The 14,955-nt window shown below is 35.2% G+C and overlaps 1 protein-coding gene across 1 annotated transcript in view; it reads left to right on the top strand.

The window, feature by feature from the left end:
* The window catches only part of LOC136028923 (discs overgrown protein kinase-like), a 31,514-nt gene extending 21,183 nt beyond the window's left edge, over window positions 1-10,331 (top strand). Inside the window, exon 2 of the mRNA XM_065706899.1 lies at window positions 9,973-10,331. Coding sequence (XP_065562971.1) covers window positions 9,973-10,230 — 258 coding nt within the window. The 3' untranslated portion in view covers window positions 10,231-10,331. The remainder of the gene's footprint in view (window positions 1-9,972) is intronic.
* The last annotated feature ends 4,624 nt before the right edge of the window (window positions 10,332-14,955 follow it).

A 14,955-nucleotide genomic window follows, 5' to 3' on the forward strand; every position in this document is an offset into this window, starting at 1 on the left:
GTCCTGGTCGTCATTTGTGTCCCGGTGTCCCGGTCTGTAATTTCTATTTGAACAATCCCTGTGTCCCGGTCGTCATTTATATATCCCGCCTGTGCCTCCGGCGTCCCCGTTGCAGTTGTGTCCCTGTGTCCCGGTCGTCATTTATATTCCCTGTGTCCCGGTCGTGATTTGTGTCCGGGTGTCCCAGTCTGTAATTTCTCTTTGAGGTTCCCGGTCGTTATTTATATTCCCTGTGTCCCGGTCGTCATTTGTGTCCCGGTGTCCCGGTATGTAATTTCATCAGTTGACAAACATGACGTCAGTCGACAAACAACTTCATGACGCATACAGCTCAATCCTTATAATGACGTCAGTCGACAAACATGACGTCAGTCGACACACAAACATGACGTTACTCGACACACACACACAGACAACTTATTTTTATATATATAGATAAGTTGTTTGTCTGTCTGTCCGCATATGACGTCTGAATTATTTCATCATATACCAATTCAAAAACGAATATATTCAAGCCGAAGTAGCTCAGTTGGTAAAGCGTTATGTTCCAGGTTCTAGGTCCGTGAGGTTCAGGTTCGAATCTTGGCTTTAGCATTAATACAAAAGAAAAAAAAACTAAAAAAGGTAAAAACTACAAAAAAAACTAAAAAGAAAATACTAAAAAAACTAAAAAAGCAAAAAAACTAAAAAAACTAAGAAAGGGTAAAAAACTAAAAACTAAAAAAGAAAAAAACTAAGAAAACCTAAAAAAAAGGTAAGAACTGCCACCCCAACAGCTAGTGTATTATAGATTGAAAATTTAATTATTCAGACAAGGTCAAAAAAATTTAATGTATATCAATTAGCTCAGGTTAGATCTGCGTTATTCAGGTGTTTGACATTCTCAGGTATATGAAGCAGTTGACACAGGAGCAATGTCGGTTATTTAGATATGATTATCAGCACAGGTTAATTCCACTATTGAATCGATCATTCTGCAACAGTGATGACAGTTGTCAAGTACGTTTGTGAAGCGTGAGCACTATGAAAAACCGAGTGGATTTGGTAGATGTTTTCCAGAGAAATTGCCAGCGGGTTGTTTTGGATATCAGACTGACTTACTGTACCTTAAACAGTAAGCTGTACCAAAAATGTGGTTAAATTCCGTTTTCGAGAGCTGCAATATGATAAAGGTTGAGATGGCTAGGAAGCAACGTGGGAACCACTTTTTTTGTGAAAGTGGGTCTTCATAGGAAATCTCCCGAAACGTAAAAAGCTCCTGAAATAGAATGAAAAGTCACGCGCTCGGGATGGGATCTCTACCAACATGTCTGTAAATCCCAAGATTAATATAAAACTCTCAAAAAGGATATGGAATAATAAAATCTGAAAATTAGTTTAAAATGCTGGGGTTTTCACCGAGGTGTACCGAAGCCCAACCCCCAAGCTGCATTACATCACTAAAGGTAAAAACCCTGAAATGAGACAAAAAGCCATGCGTTCGGGATGGGATCTCTGCTAACATGTCTGTATATCCAAAGATAAATATAAAGCTCTTAAAAAGATGTGGAATAATAAAAGCTGAAAATAAGTGTAAAATATACGGGTTTCCGCCGAGGTATACCGAAGCCCGACCCCCAAGCCGCATTGTATTACTAAAGGTTATAACCATGGAATGTGATGAAAAGTCACTGCCTCGGAATGGGATCTCTACCAATATGTCCGTATAACCCATGATAAAACATAAAGCACTAAAAAATAATAAGGAATATAAAAAAAGCTGAAATGACATAAAAGGGTGGGCTCCCCAAAGAACTATCTACTAAATGAAAATGGGTCTTTATAGGAAATCCTCCGAAAGGTAAAAACACATGAAATGAAATGAAAAACCCAAAAATGTTCATTGCAAGAAAATATACCAAGAACGCTACACTGAACCGCAAAAGGTAAAACCCCATTTCTCGTATAAAAAAAAAACTTGAGGTTGAACTTCAGTAAGATGTACGTCACGAGTTCTGTAATGGTATGCCGATTTGTTTCCAAGCGCTGTTTCGGTCCGGAGCAAATCTTCTAAATAGGTAGGGCCTATTTATAGGTTCAACCTATTTTTATATTTTGCCAGATGTTTCTGGTTCTATCAGGGGGTCGCTGGAATATTTTGAAAGCGACCTAGTTTTGTATTGTCTGTTGTGAGCGAGGTATAGAAACTAAAAAATGAACGATATTTTTGAAATGTTTGTCCCTCTGCGAGTAATGGTAGCTCCTTTATTTTGGAAAATAATGCGTTTCAAATGGGTTAAAGAAAGAAGATATTTTGGCATGCTATTTTTTTTTCAACCAATTTGTTGATAAGACAGGGTTTGAGAAAATGTCAAAATGTCGTGAGGACTCAGCTATCTTCCCATACAAGGCAGTAAAAATAGTCTACACAATGTCGTGAGGACTGGTCTATATGATTTGGCATATAAACCCGGTTTACGGCCGCTAGAAAAGGAATTGGAGCTGCTGAATAGGTTTTGGGGCCAGGGAAATAAGAATTGTCATGCTAGATAGGAAATCCCCCAGAAAAAAGGAATCGGACCTGCTTCATAAGATTTGGCCCCAGGGAAAAGGAATAGCACTTGCTGGATAGGAATTTACCACGGGAAATGACCCCAGCATTTCTGCTGGTGTAAGTGTATCCAGATTTTCAAAGAGCATAGATAGAATTATTTGGAAATTATATTAAGTTTTATTTTTCAGGTCAACTTAGCTATAGAGTTAAATAAAAAAAATACTGTTTGTGTCAGTATTAAAATTGTTGAAAAAGTTTCTCCAAAATACAAATAGCAAGCCAAACTATGGATTCTTATAGGAAAAAACCCAAAATAATATTATATATTATTTATTCTTAAAAAAGACTAAATCAATAAAAAACGAACAGAAATTAATTTAGAAACTTTTCAACAAAATAAGTTTTTCAAAGAAAAGTAAAGAATTCAATTGATCTAAAAATGAGCAGAAACGAAGTCAAATAATCTTCCAAGTGGAGAACTAACACACATAATTACCAATAAATAAATGAAACTAAAAATGAACGGAAATTACAATAAATAGCCAAGTCAAACTCAAAACGAATAAAAATTAAAATAAGTAGGGCTGATAACCCCCATGCCTTCTCAAAACCAGAACATAATTTGTGTTTTACTGAATTTTTTTTTAAATCTTTGCACTTTTTTTTAATTTAATCATTAAAAATTATTAAAGCTTAAAAAAAAAAAGTATCAGCACATGTAAATTAAACTGACAATCCACTTCATTTGAATTTTTTTGGTAAAACGTAAATTATGTTATGATCGTGAGAAAGCCTGTAGGTTATTGATCTCTTTACTTTTCTTTGAAAGAGTTGTTTTGTGGGAAAAGTTTTTAAAATTAATTAATAGAAAAAAAAAATTTATTTCAAGTATAACATTGAAAATTCTTATAAAGTCTAACTTAGAATGCGTTGAATAGTACTAGTTCCCAGGTAAAGCCTAACCTTAGGTACCCTAGCCCCTTCCAGCTATCCACCTTTCCACCTACCTATCTGTCACAAATTTTTTTTGAAATAAGTGTTTTAACCCTTATCCTAGCTTTATCAAAGGCCTAAGTTTTTAACCCTTAGCCAAACTTCATCGAAGGTGTAAGAGAAATATAATAAGAAAAACAGATTTATCGCTAGCATAAGGTAAAAAAAAATTCCTTATAGAATCTACTGATAAGGAGCTTTAGTGTAAATTGATAATTTTGAATGTTTTGAATAGTCCTAGTGCATAGGTAAAACCCTACTGAAATGAAAATCATGTCCGTTTAGTTGTTTTGTTTTTATTTTTTCATTTCGTTTCAATTATAGGCGTTAAAAGGGGGGCCGCTGCCCAAGGAGCCGTGGCTTAGGGATGCCGCGGCTGGGAACTCCCCATTTTGATAAAATTTGTCACTTTGTTTCGGAACATCCGAATCAAATGAAATGAGAAGACTTTGTCTCTTTTTCTTGGGGAGAGGAGAGTAGGGTGTTGAAATATGAATGTTGGGTATAAATCTTCTTCATGTGCCCATGATTTTATTGATATGAACAAGTTTCTAAGAAAAGCGTAAAAATCAGGTGTTAAAATCCTAAACATTGAAGCATCAAACATCCCTTCCCCATAAAATTGTTTTTTCTCTCCGTCGAAAGGTTTTAAAAAAGTATGCATCTTTCGCATACTTTTAATGATATGTAATGATATATAAAACAATGATATATAAGAATAAAATGATATGTAAGACAATGCAGTGAAACATTCAAGTCAGAAGTAAAAAACTACAAGTGGGACACAGATCATTAACAAGGATTTTCAATTGTTGCAGAGGACTTGGAATTCTGTTTGAAAAATCTCAACTAGCAGAAAGCCATAAATCAAAGTATATTATCTTTCAAATGCATATGCTACAAACTACATAAATGATAATCTTATATACAGAAATTGCGCTATTTTTTAAGGGGATACCATTCCTCACCTTTCGTCTTGTGACAAAATAACATTTTACTCTCTAGATTTATTGCTCATTTTCAAACTTTTTTTCTACCAGGGATTAGCATAAAGATTGAATGATTGATAGCGACAAGCTTTATCATATATTAGGCAGTTTCAGTTTTAATTTAAGGCTTCCATTGTCGGTAGGATCAAACTAAAACAAAAGGAAAAGCCTCTTAATGTATGACACTCGTAATCATTTTATTATTATTTTTCTCTTGTGTTGAATCTCTTAAAGGTTTTTATTATTATTTTTCTACACCCGCGGTTCAAAATCTTTTACCAGGAGGGGGGAGGGGGTAACAAAAACCTGCTACTCGGTAAGTTTAATAATAGATGCTAATCAATGAGGGAAAATCTAGGAATTTCAGAGGGAAGGTGAAAGGCCTCCCTCGTCTTGCGCATCTTCATTAGCCCATTTATGAGTACGTTTCAAGAGAATACAAACAAGAGTGAATGTATCATTTTTATATCTATGACGCATGCGACATTACAAAAGGAACATAGCTAATTATAAAATACCGGGTGTAATCTTCTATATATATAAAAATAAGTTGTCTGTGTGTGTGTGGGTCTGTCGGGTGACGTCATGTTTGTGAGTCGACTGACGTCATGTTTTCGACTGACGAAATTACAGACCGTGACATCGGGACACAAATGACGACCGGGACACCGGCACATAGGGAATATAAATGACGACCGGGACACTCAAAGAGAAAGCGACCGGGACACAAGGAATGTTCGATTAGGAATCACCATCGACGAAGCACCGGGACACAAATGACGACCGGGACACAAGGAGTATAAATGACGACCAGAACATAAGTAAAAAAACTAAAAAACTAAAAAAAAAAGGTAAAAACAACAAAAAAAACTAAAAAGAAAAGAAAACTAAAAACTAATAAAAAAACTAAAAAAGCTAAAAAACTAAAAAACTAAAAAAGAAAAAAAAGGAAAAAAATGAAAAATAAAGGAGAAAAACAAAACTAAAAAAAAATAAAAATAAAAAAACTAAAAAGAAAAAAGAAAAAAAAATAAAAAAACTAAAAAAAGTAAAAACCGAAAAAAAACTAAAAAGAAAAAGGGGGAAAAAACAAAAATTTATTTCATCATATACCATTTCAAAAACGAATGTATATACAGACCGGGACACCGGGATACAAATGACGACCGGGACACCGGCACATAGGGAATATAAATGACGACCGGGACACTCAAAGAGAAAGCGACCGGGACACAAGGAATGTTCGATTAGGAATCACCATCGACGAAGCACCGGGACACAAATGACGACCGGGACACAAGGAGTATAAATGACGACCAGAACATAAGTAAAAAAACTAAAAAACTAAAAAAAAAGGTAAAAACTACAAAAAAAACTAAAAAGAAAAGAAAACTAAAAACTAATGAAAAAACTAAAAAAGCTAAAAAACTAAAAAACTAAAAAAGAAAAAAAAGGAAAAAAATGAAAAATAAAGGAGAAAAACAAAACTAAAAAAAAATAAAAATAAAAAAACTAAAAAGAAAAAAAAAATAAAAAAACTAAAAAAAGTAAAAACCGAAAAAAACTAAAAAGAAAAAGGGGGAAAAAACAAAAATTTATTTCATCATATACCATTTCAAAAACGAATGTATATACAGACCGGGACACCGGGATACAAATGACGACCGGGACACAGGGAATATAAATGACGACAGGGACACAACTACAACGGGGACGCCAGGGGGTACAGGGGGATATATAAATGACGACGGGGACACAGGGAATGTTCGATTAGCAATCACCATCAACAAAGCTCAAGGGCAATCATTAAAATAATGAGGTATAACTAAAAAAACTAAAAAAAAGGTAAAAAACTAAAACCTAAAAAAAGACCAATTCAAAAACGAATGTATATACAGACCGGGACACCGGGACACAAATGACGACCGGGACACCGGGACACAATGAATATAAATGACGCCTGGGACCCTCAAAGAGAAATCACAGACTGGGACACCGGGACACAAATGACGACCGGGACACCGAGACAGAGGGAATATAACTAGCTGTTGGGGTGGCGCGAAGCGCCACCTCAACAGCTAGTTAGTCTATAAAATTATGTTGTTAAAGTTTCGGTTGCTATTAAAGAGAGTCGTTCTTACTTATAGTTCGTTACCACAAACTGTTTGAAACATAAATTGGAATAATAAGGCTTTTTAGGCAAGTATTAAATAAAAAAAAGAAGTCTTTTTTAACTAAAAGTAAGGAGCGATATTACAACTTAAAACGAATAGAAATTACTGCGTAAATGAATGGGGCTGTTCCCTCCTCAACACCCCGCTTTTAACGCTAAAGTTTGACTCTTTCTCTTAACTCTACTTTTAAAAACAGTAAACACTTTAGCGTAAAGAGCAGGCCGCTGAGGAGGGAGTAGCCCCTTTCATGTGCAGAGTAATTCCTGTTCGTTTTAAGTTTTAATGTCGCTCCTTACTTTCAGTTAAAAAACTTGTTTTTTTCGGAACGTTTTTGAATTAATGCATCATTTAGTTTTGGCTCTCCGCCCATGAATAATTAAAACGAAATTAGCGTATTAATTTTTTTGGCTAAATGGTTTTCTCGTAGTTATGACCGGACGATTTTGAGAAAAAAGGGTGGGGGAGGAGGCCTAGTAGCCCTCCATTTTTTGATTACTTAAAAAGACAGCTAGAACTTTTAATTTTTACGAAAATTCTTATTAGTAAAAAATATACGTAACTTAAAAATTAACTTACGTAACAAACTTTTTATTAGGCATATAAGGGGCTTCGCCCCCTCATCAATACCTCACTCTTTACAATAAAGCTTAAATTTTGTCCCAATTTCTTAAGAATGACTCCTGAATCACAAAGGCCGTATAATAAATAGTTGAAATTATTAAAAATACTTTAGCGTAAAGAACGAGGTATTAAGAGGAGGTGAACCCCTCATATGCTTAATAATTTCTGTTAGTTTTGAGTTTTAATGCTGCTCCTTACTTTCGGTTGAGAAAACTTTTTCATATCTATTTTTTCATTGTTTTTAAATAATGCTAGAAATCCTGCGCCCCCTTCATGGAAATTCTCTTCCCCCGTGATAAATTCCTCCATGAAAAGATCTTCCCAAGTGACCACCTCCCCTTACTCCCCTCCACTAAAAAACCGGAAAACGTCTGTAGACATCCCAACAGCAATTACTATATGTAAACACTGGTCAAAGTTTGTAACACGGGGACTCCCAGGGGGACTGTGTGGGAGTGAGTCGACTTCAAAGACATAGTTATTAAGTTTCGACTATGCTGAATAAAATGGATATCTCAGAATTTTGATCCAATGACTTTGGGATACAAATGAGCGTGGGACGGGGCCTAGGTGCCCTCCAATTTTTTTGGTCACTCGAAAAGGGCACTAGAGCCTTAAATTTTCGTTAGAATGAGCCCTCTCGCGAAATTCTAGGACCACTGGGTCACCCCTAAGGGAAAAAAAAAAAAAAACAAACAAACAAATAAACACGCATCCGTGATCTGCCTTCTGGCAAAAAATACAAAATTCCACATTTTTATAAATAGGAGCTATAAACTTCAACAGTACGGTTCTCTGATACACTGAATCTAATGGTGTGATTTTTGTTAAGATTCTATGAATTGTAAAGGGTGTTTTTCCCTATTTTCTAAAATAAGACAAATTTTTTCAGGCTCAAAACTTCTTATGGGTAAGACTAAACTTGATGAAAGTTATATATTTAAAATCAGCTTAAAAATGCAATTCTTTTGATGTAACTATTGGTATCAAAATTCCGTTTTATAGAGTTTTGGTTACTATTGAGCCGGGTCACTCCTTACTACAGTTCGTTACCACGAGCTTTTTGAAAAGGCGTTTTAAGTAGTTTTATAATACCTAGAGTAAGTAGAGAAAGTAAAGAGTGTAATTATAATGACTAGAAGACATTTGAAGAACCTATTAAGAGCGACAGTGAGAAAGCGATTGCGCCTGGCTACAAATACGATCTATATAGGATTGGACTGTAATAAAGAATTCGTTTTCTTTCGAGGTTGGTTTTAACGAGCCTTTGGTGACGTCATGAAAACAAGAAGAGGCTCACATCTGCGGTTAGAAGACCAACAACAATGAGAATCCATACACAGAAGCCTGCCGAGTGCCAGGCTCCCGGCACTCTATATTATACATATATATATATATATATATATATATATATATATATATATATATATATATATATATATATATATATATATATATATGTATATATATATATATATATATATATATATATATATATATATATATATATATATATACTTATTTATTAGTTAAGGAAAATTTTAAATGCCACTACTGTTAACAATTCACCACAGTACCAAGCTGTCTGAGGCAAACACAGCTACCCACTTTCCTTATATCTTTCTGTGACATCCTCCCACCCAAACCGTGGACAATTTGTTTTTGGTTTAGCCCTTGACGGTTGACCAAAAACAGCAATCTTAAGCAGTCTGTCATCCTTCATCCACAGAACGTGCCCAAGCCATCTCAACTTTTCTGTCACTATAGCCCTAGAAAGTGGGATAAAACCACATTTTTTGTAGAGCGTACTGTTTGAAAAACGGACAGTCAGCCGAGTACCCAAAAAAATCCCTTGGCGATTTCTCTGGAAATCATCTAGTAAATCTTCATCCGCTATTCGGAGCGCCCGGGCACATGACCACTGCCATCACTGTCGCTTCCAGCATTCTAATCTTGGATATAATAAACTAATCAATAACCAATGACTGGATGATAAAGCAATCAGATACAAGTTTACAAGTTTATGTTAGCGAATGTAATAGGTCTGTTCAGCTAAAGTGGAAGAGCCCTATAGCTTAATATTTTAGTCAGTGCTCCTACCCTAGGTGTTCAAACCAGACAAATTTATTATATTAAAAACATCTGCGTTTCTATGTTTTTTACTTCATAACCTGAACATTTTTCAGGTTTTCCAAAAATTTTAGTTCATTTTTAGTGGTTGTTATTTATAATTTGATTTTCTTCTTCTTTTTTTAATACAACCTTAGAATCATAGCGACAATCGACAAAGGCAATAATAGGTAATTTTCCTTTTTTTTTCCCAACGCATACATCACTAGTTTTCTCTGTTGAACTTCAATGATGCACGAATATTTTCATGAAAAATGAAAAAAAAAGTTAAACCAAGCCTGACAATGTCTTGGTCATGCCGAAGTGGTTTCTATTATTGTCACGCCCCTTCTAACTTTCGCGTTTAACCAAGAGACTCGACTCAGGAACAATAACCAGCGTATTGTTTTAATTGTTCTATTTTAATCTCATAATTATATTTATGGTTCTCTGCCTCTTTAATTTTTCTTATTCACAGTAAGTGAAATTATTTTTTAATTGAAAATCATTAATACGATGGTATAAATAGCAATGAACTAAACTTCTTGTTCAGTGCGATTCAGCCGTTTCTGGAGAAGAGATGAAGTTTCTATGTTTATTCCTTGTAGTATTGGCAACCATTAACTTTACGTGTGGTCAGTATCAAGAAAACCCAGACGAATCATTGTATGCCACTCAGGCTGCTACTAGTGAGGCTGAAGCGAATGAGCTTGCCGAACAGATAAGAGTCAGAAGAGGTGGTGGAGGCTATGGAGGAGGCGGTGGAGGTTGTGGAGTATGCGTTTGCGGTGGCGGTGGATATGGGCATTAAAAGAAGCCCATTTTGAAAGCATGAACAAGATATAACTTGAAACTATTAATATTTTTTTTAATGAAGCTATTTAATATAAATAAAAACGTTGTCTAAACAAAGGTCTTGAATTTGAAGCTTAGGGATTCAACGTTTAAGGTAAATGTTGGAATAAGGATTTAATGCTTTATGCAATTTTTTCAGTAATGCTGTTTTTTCAGGTGATATTTGTATTTGCTGCTGATTGGCTAAGGCTCGAGCCACACCATTTGAGCCTGTTGATACAAAAGCCAAATCTTATGATGGTTATGGACTTTTTCTTGATTTTAACTTCACACTTAAGAAGCGCGAAATTAAAATGACAAGGAATTGGTACTCAACTATTATAGTTCTCAACTATTCTCCTCTAACACTATGCCTCTCTAATTTTTATTTAATTCTTGTTACAGACGGAAAAACTACCACTCAAAGCTTCCATCTTTAATCACTTCTCTTATTTATAATACCTAATTATATTTTGTACTCCACTCTCTAATTTTTTAGTCTCTTAGTCTTTTTTAGTCTTTAGAGACTTTTTTAGTTTTTAGTCTTTTAGAGACATTTTAATAGTCTCTTTAATTTTTATTGAATTCCTGTTACAGACGGAAAAATTACCACTCAAAGCTTCCATCTTTTCACCTATCGAAAATTTTAGCATAGAACTTGACTCTGATCGGTCAATAGCCCAGGAGGGGGGGGGGTATCAAACCTAAAGACCTTTGTTTCAAAAAGGACCTTTATCCCAAAATACTATCCAGAGGCCCCACTTAAAAACATTTGGGAAATCACTTCAAAATAAAGTAGACTATGGATCCCATTTCCCTCATTTCTTATTTCAGAAAGGTATCTATGACTGACAATAAAAAAATGCTAACATTGATAACTATTGTAATTTATTAATAAAACAGAATAAAATACAGATTAACTTGTGTCAAGTGTGATCAGGATAATATACTTTTTGTGTATCAGCTTGAAACAAAACTACAAAAATTCCTAAATTCTAAATAGCTGAACCAACAACAATGGCAATAGCTTCAGTAGAAACAAGAAAAAAAAGAAGGATTAAAAAGGATTGTCAAGAGCTATAACGAACCAGAAAACGAAAATATATGTTTGTAGTTTTTAATATATAGAACTAAAGTTACACTCTTTAGCACAAATTGACAAGGAGAAAATATCAACTAAAATTCAGGGAGTGTCGAATTAATCGATAAAGCATCAAAAATACATTTGAAAAGGGATACATGTCCAGAGCGAACCTTTAGGTATACCCACTGGAATATCACCATTTAAAATTTTTCTCCATATGGAGGTAACATATGGAAAAACATAGAGTGGAAATTCTTATTAATGTTTGTCATTTTGTTTTATTCAATTTTTTCACAAATGTTATATGTGACTCTCCAGTATTCAATATTTTGATGAGTTGTCCCCTAAGGTGAAATACCACACCGCATGCGCGTGTTTTCTAAGTTTCAAACCAAGCTGCTGAAGCAAACGTTGACGAAATTGCAAAATATTTACAAATTACGGAAATACAAAATTACAAATCAAATTACAAAATGAAAAATTACAAAATACACGATTTAATAGTATACTATTGTAATTATTTATGCTGATAAAGATAAACCAACTATAAATACCCAGAAACGAAACCCAAGAAAAGCACTGTTCTCTTGTTCGGGCTCCCCCTACAGAAGTTATATCTTTCCTTCTTTGGTCCTGGATTCCGATTATCTGTTCTTTATGTTGATTTTAAGCATCTAAGATTCATTAAGTTTAATGTTACCCATCTAAAGCTACGAACCTGATAAAATTTGCCTTTCGCCTTTAAAATTTGTTTCGATAAATCAGGGAAGCACCCCAAACAAGTCACGAAATTTTGATGAAAATCACACCATCAGTCTCAGCATAGCCTATCTAAAAATGTTTCTATAGAAAATTCAAGCTCTAAAAAATGTGGAGTTTTATATTTTTTTGCCAGAATTCTGGTATTTCGTTTGTTATTCTTTTTCTCCCAGGGGTGTGATCATATCGAACCAAGGGTCCTAGGAGTTCGAGAGAGGGCTCATTCAAGTGAAAATTGGAAATTACAGTGCACTTTTAAGTTGCAAAAAAGATTGGACGACAACAATCCCTCCCCACGTTCCTTTTTACTCTAAATTCTCTAAATTTTGAGAGAGCCATTTGATTCAATATAGTTGATAGCTCCAATAACAATGGCACTGGAGATGACAGCCCCCTTCCCCAGATAAAGGATGTAATTTATGAAATTTACCTATTGTTTAAAAATAGATAGATAGATAGATAGATTTATTCATATAAAAGCCCACGGTTGCCATGGTGACATAGAGAAAAGCGAAAAAATACAGCAACAAAATATAAACTGAGAAGACACTGAAACTAATATTTTAAGAATATCGTCACGATACCTCATACCTACCCGGACGAAATTTCCGACATTATTTATATTTAAGTAACACCTACTTCTCAAAATTTGTAAAACCCTGTCTCTCCGTTTGACCTCTTTACCAAATATTTCCAAGCGTAATTCCCTCAACTTTCTATATTCCCCTAAAAATTATTCAAAGACTCATCCATCTCTCCAGACATAGGGCAACTGTAAAGATCATCCTTAAATCCATCCATCTCTAAATACTTCTTACGTTCTCCAAGAGGCATAAAATTCCCCTTTTACATACATTACCCATTTGAAATCTTCCGGAGCCAATCCTATTTTTAGGTAAATTTCTTCTTCCTAGTTCTCCTTGACCTCCACATATAGCCCGAGGGACGGCAAGGTGCCCTTCTCAGCTTGCCAAACTTGAACTTCTCATGACTCTAGTTTAGTAGCAACTAACCTAGATACATTCTCTTTAATCCCTCTTATCCCCTTTCCTCATTCCACAAATTACCAAGCCCTGTACGGTCTAATATATTCTTCCCCTGAGTTTGCCATGAACCCTTCCTCCTATTTTGGAGCATGACTAAAAATGCTTGTTTAATTAACCTATAATCTTCTATCGAAGACACCCTTTCCCAATGTTTAACCATACTAATAACTCTCTCTGTCTCATACATTTGAACCCTATAACCTTTCTCAGCGCTGAAACCTATTATGAGGGCCGAACATACCCTTAAAAACCCCAACTGTATTCTTTCTAAATTTACCCCCTTATCAAACCCCCAAAATTCCGCCCCGTAATACATAGCTGATCTAACCATGAACAACATTACATTACATGAACATTAATAACAGTGCTTTAGCAAGCCTACATCCCTAATTTCCTTAATACTACTTTTACTTAACATTCCTAGTAGTCTATTTCCCTTACTTTCTACTATCTTAACATGTTTCTTCCACTTCCCATCTGACGTTAGCCTACAAACTAAGTACTGAACTTCATCTACACGGTCTAGTGTCCTACCTTCATGCGTAAACTGACACTGCGAATCTATCTGTTCTCCACTTTTTCTAAAAACCATTACCACCTACTTCTTTACGTTTAATACTAGTTTCCTATTTTTGAAATAAGAAGTATGCTAGAGCTAGTAGTTGCTGCAAATGTTCTTCACTTTCTGCTACTAATGCTATGTTGTCTGCACAAAGTAATGCCATAACTCTTGCACTTAAAAGTTTAATTACTGGGGCACCTCTGCCTATCAAATGCACTTCAAAATCATGAATATACAATGAAAGCCTTGGGGAAATTGTAAATCCCTGCTTAATCCCGTACTTCAGTCTTAACTCTTTTAAACATAGATGCTGCATTCTTAACAAATAGGCTTGGTAGCCCTAGTGTTAACAACGACTCTATCATTAAGTTTCCATCCACCCCATCAAACACCCCTTTTAAATCCAGAGATGCAGCAAATAGCCTGCCCCTTTTAACCCTGCCTGCGAATCTGATAAAGTTCTATTTTGGTCTATCCAACTATCTATCCTACGACATAATATCTTAGCGAAAATCTTACTAACCACATTACTTAGGTTTATACCTCTATAATTCTCATGGTCTAACTTATACCCCTTTTTAAATAACGGCACTAGTATAGAGGTAGCACAAGACAAGCTCTAATTCCGTACTGTTCAATATACCAGAAAATATTCCTGCTATAACAGGCGGCAGCCAAACCTGTCCACACTTATATAGTGCGCCTGGTACTCGATCTATATCTGGAGCGGGCCCACCTCTCAAGCCCTAGCCTTCCCCTACCACACCCTTTTCCCCAAACACATCTGATAAAAATTTTGAGATAGCCGTTTTGTAAAAAAAAAGTTCAAAGATCATATAACAAAAACTCGGGGGTCGACACAACCCCTCAGGTCTTGGAGAAAGCCGTTGTAAGTTATACCCTGAGGGCATGTGTGGTTCTCATGGAAGGGATGTTCGTAGATACTTCAGAAAGGGCTTATTTGATTGGAAATTTGAAAGTTCTAGTTGACTTTTTAAGTGTCAAAAGTGATCAGAGGGCAACTAGCCCCCCACGGCCTTTTTTCCTAAGTATATCCGATAAAAATGTTCAGCTAACCGTTTTGTAAAAAATAGTTCAAATATCCTACATCAAACTCACGGATAGACACAACTGCACAAGGTCCGGCGGCAAGCGTTCTTAAAAAGGTAAGTAGAAATTTCAATTTGAAATCATATGAGCCACCTCTGATGTTTACACGACCACCCCTTACAAAATCGAAATATCTGATCT

This window comes from Artemia franciscana, chromosome 7, assembly GCF_032884065.1.
Source record: "Artemia franciscana chromosome 7, ASM3288406v1, whole genome shotgun sequence".
Classification (NCBI taxonomy): domain Eukaryota; kingdom Metazoa; phylum Arthropoda; class Branchiopoda; order Anostraca; family Artemiidae; genus Artemia; species Artemia franciscana.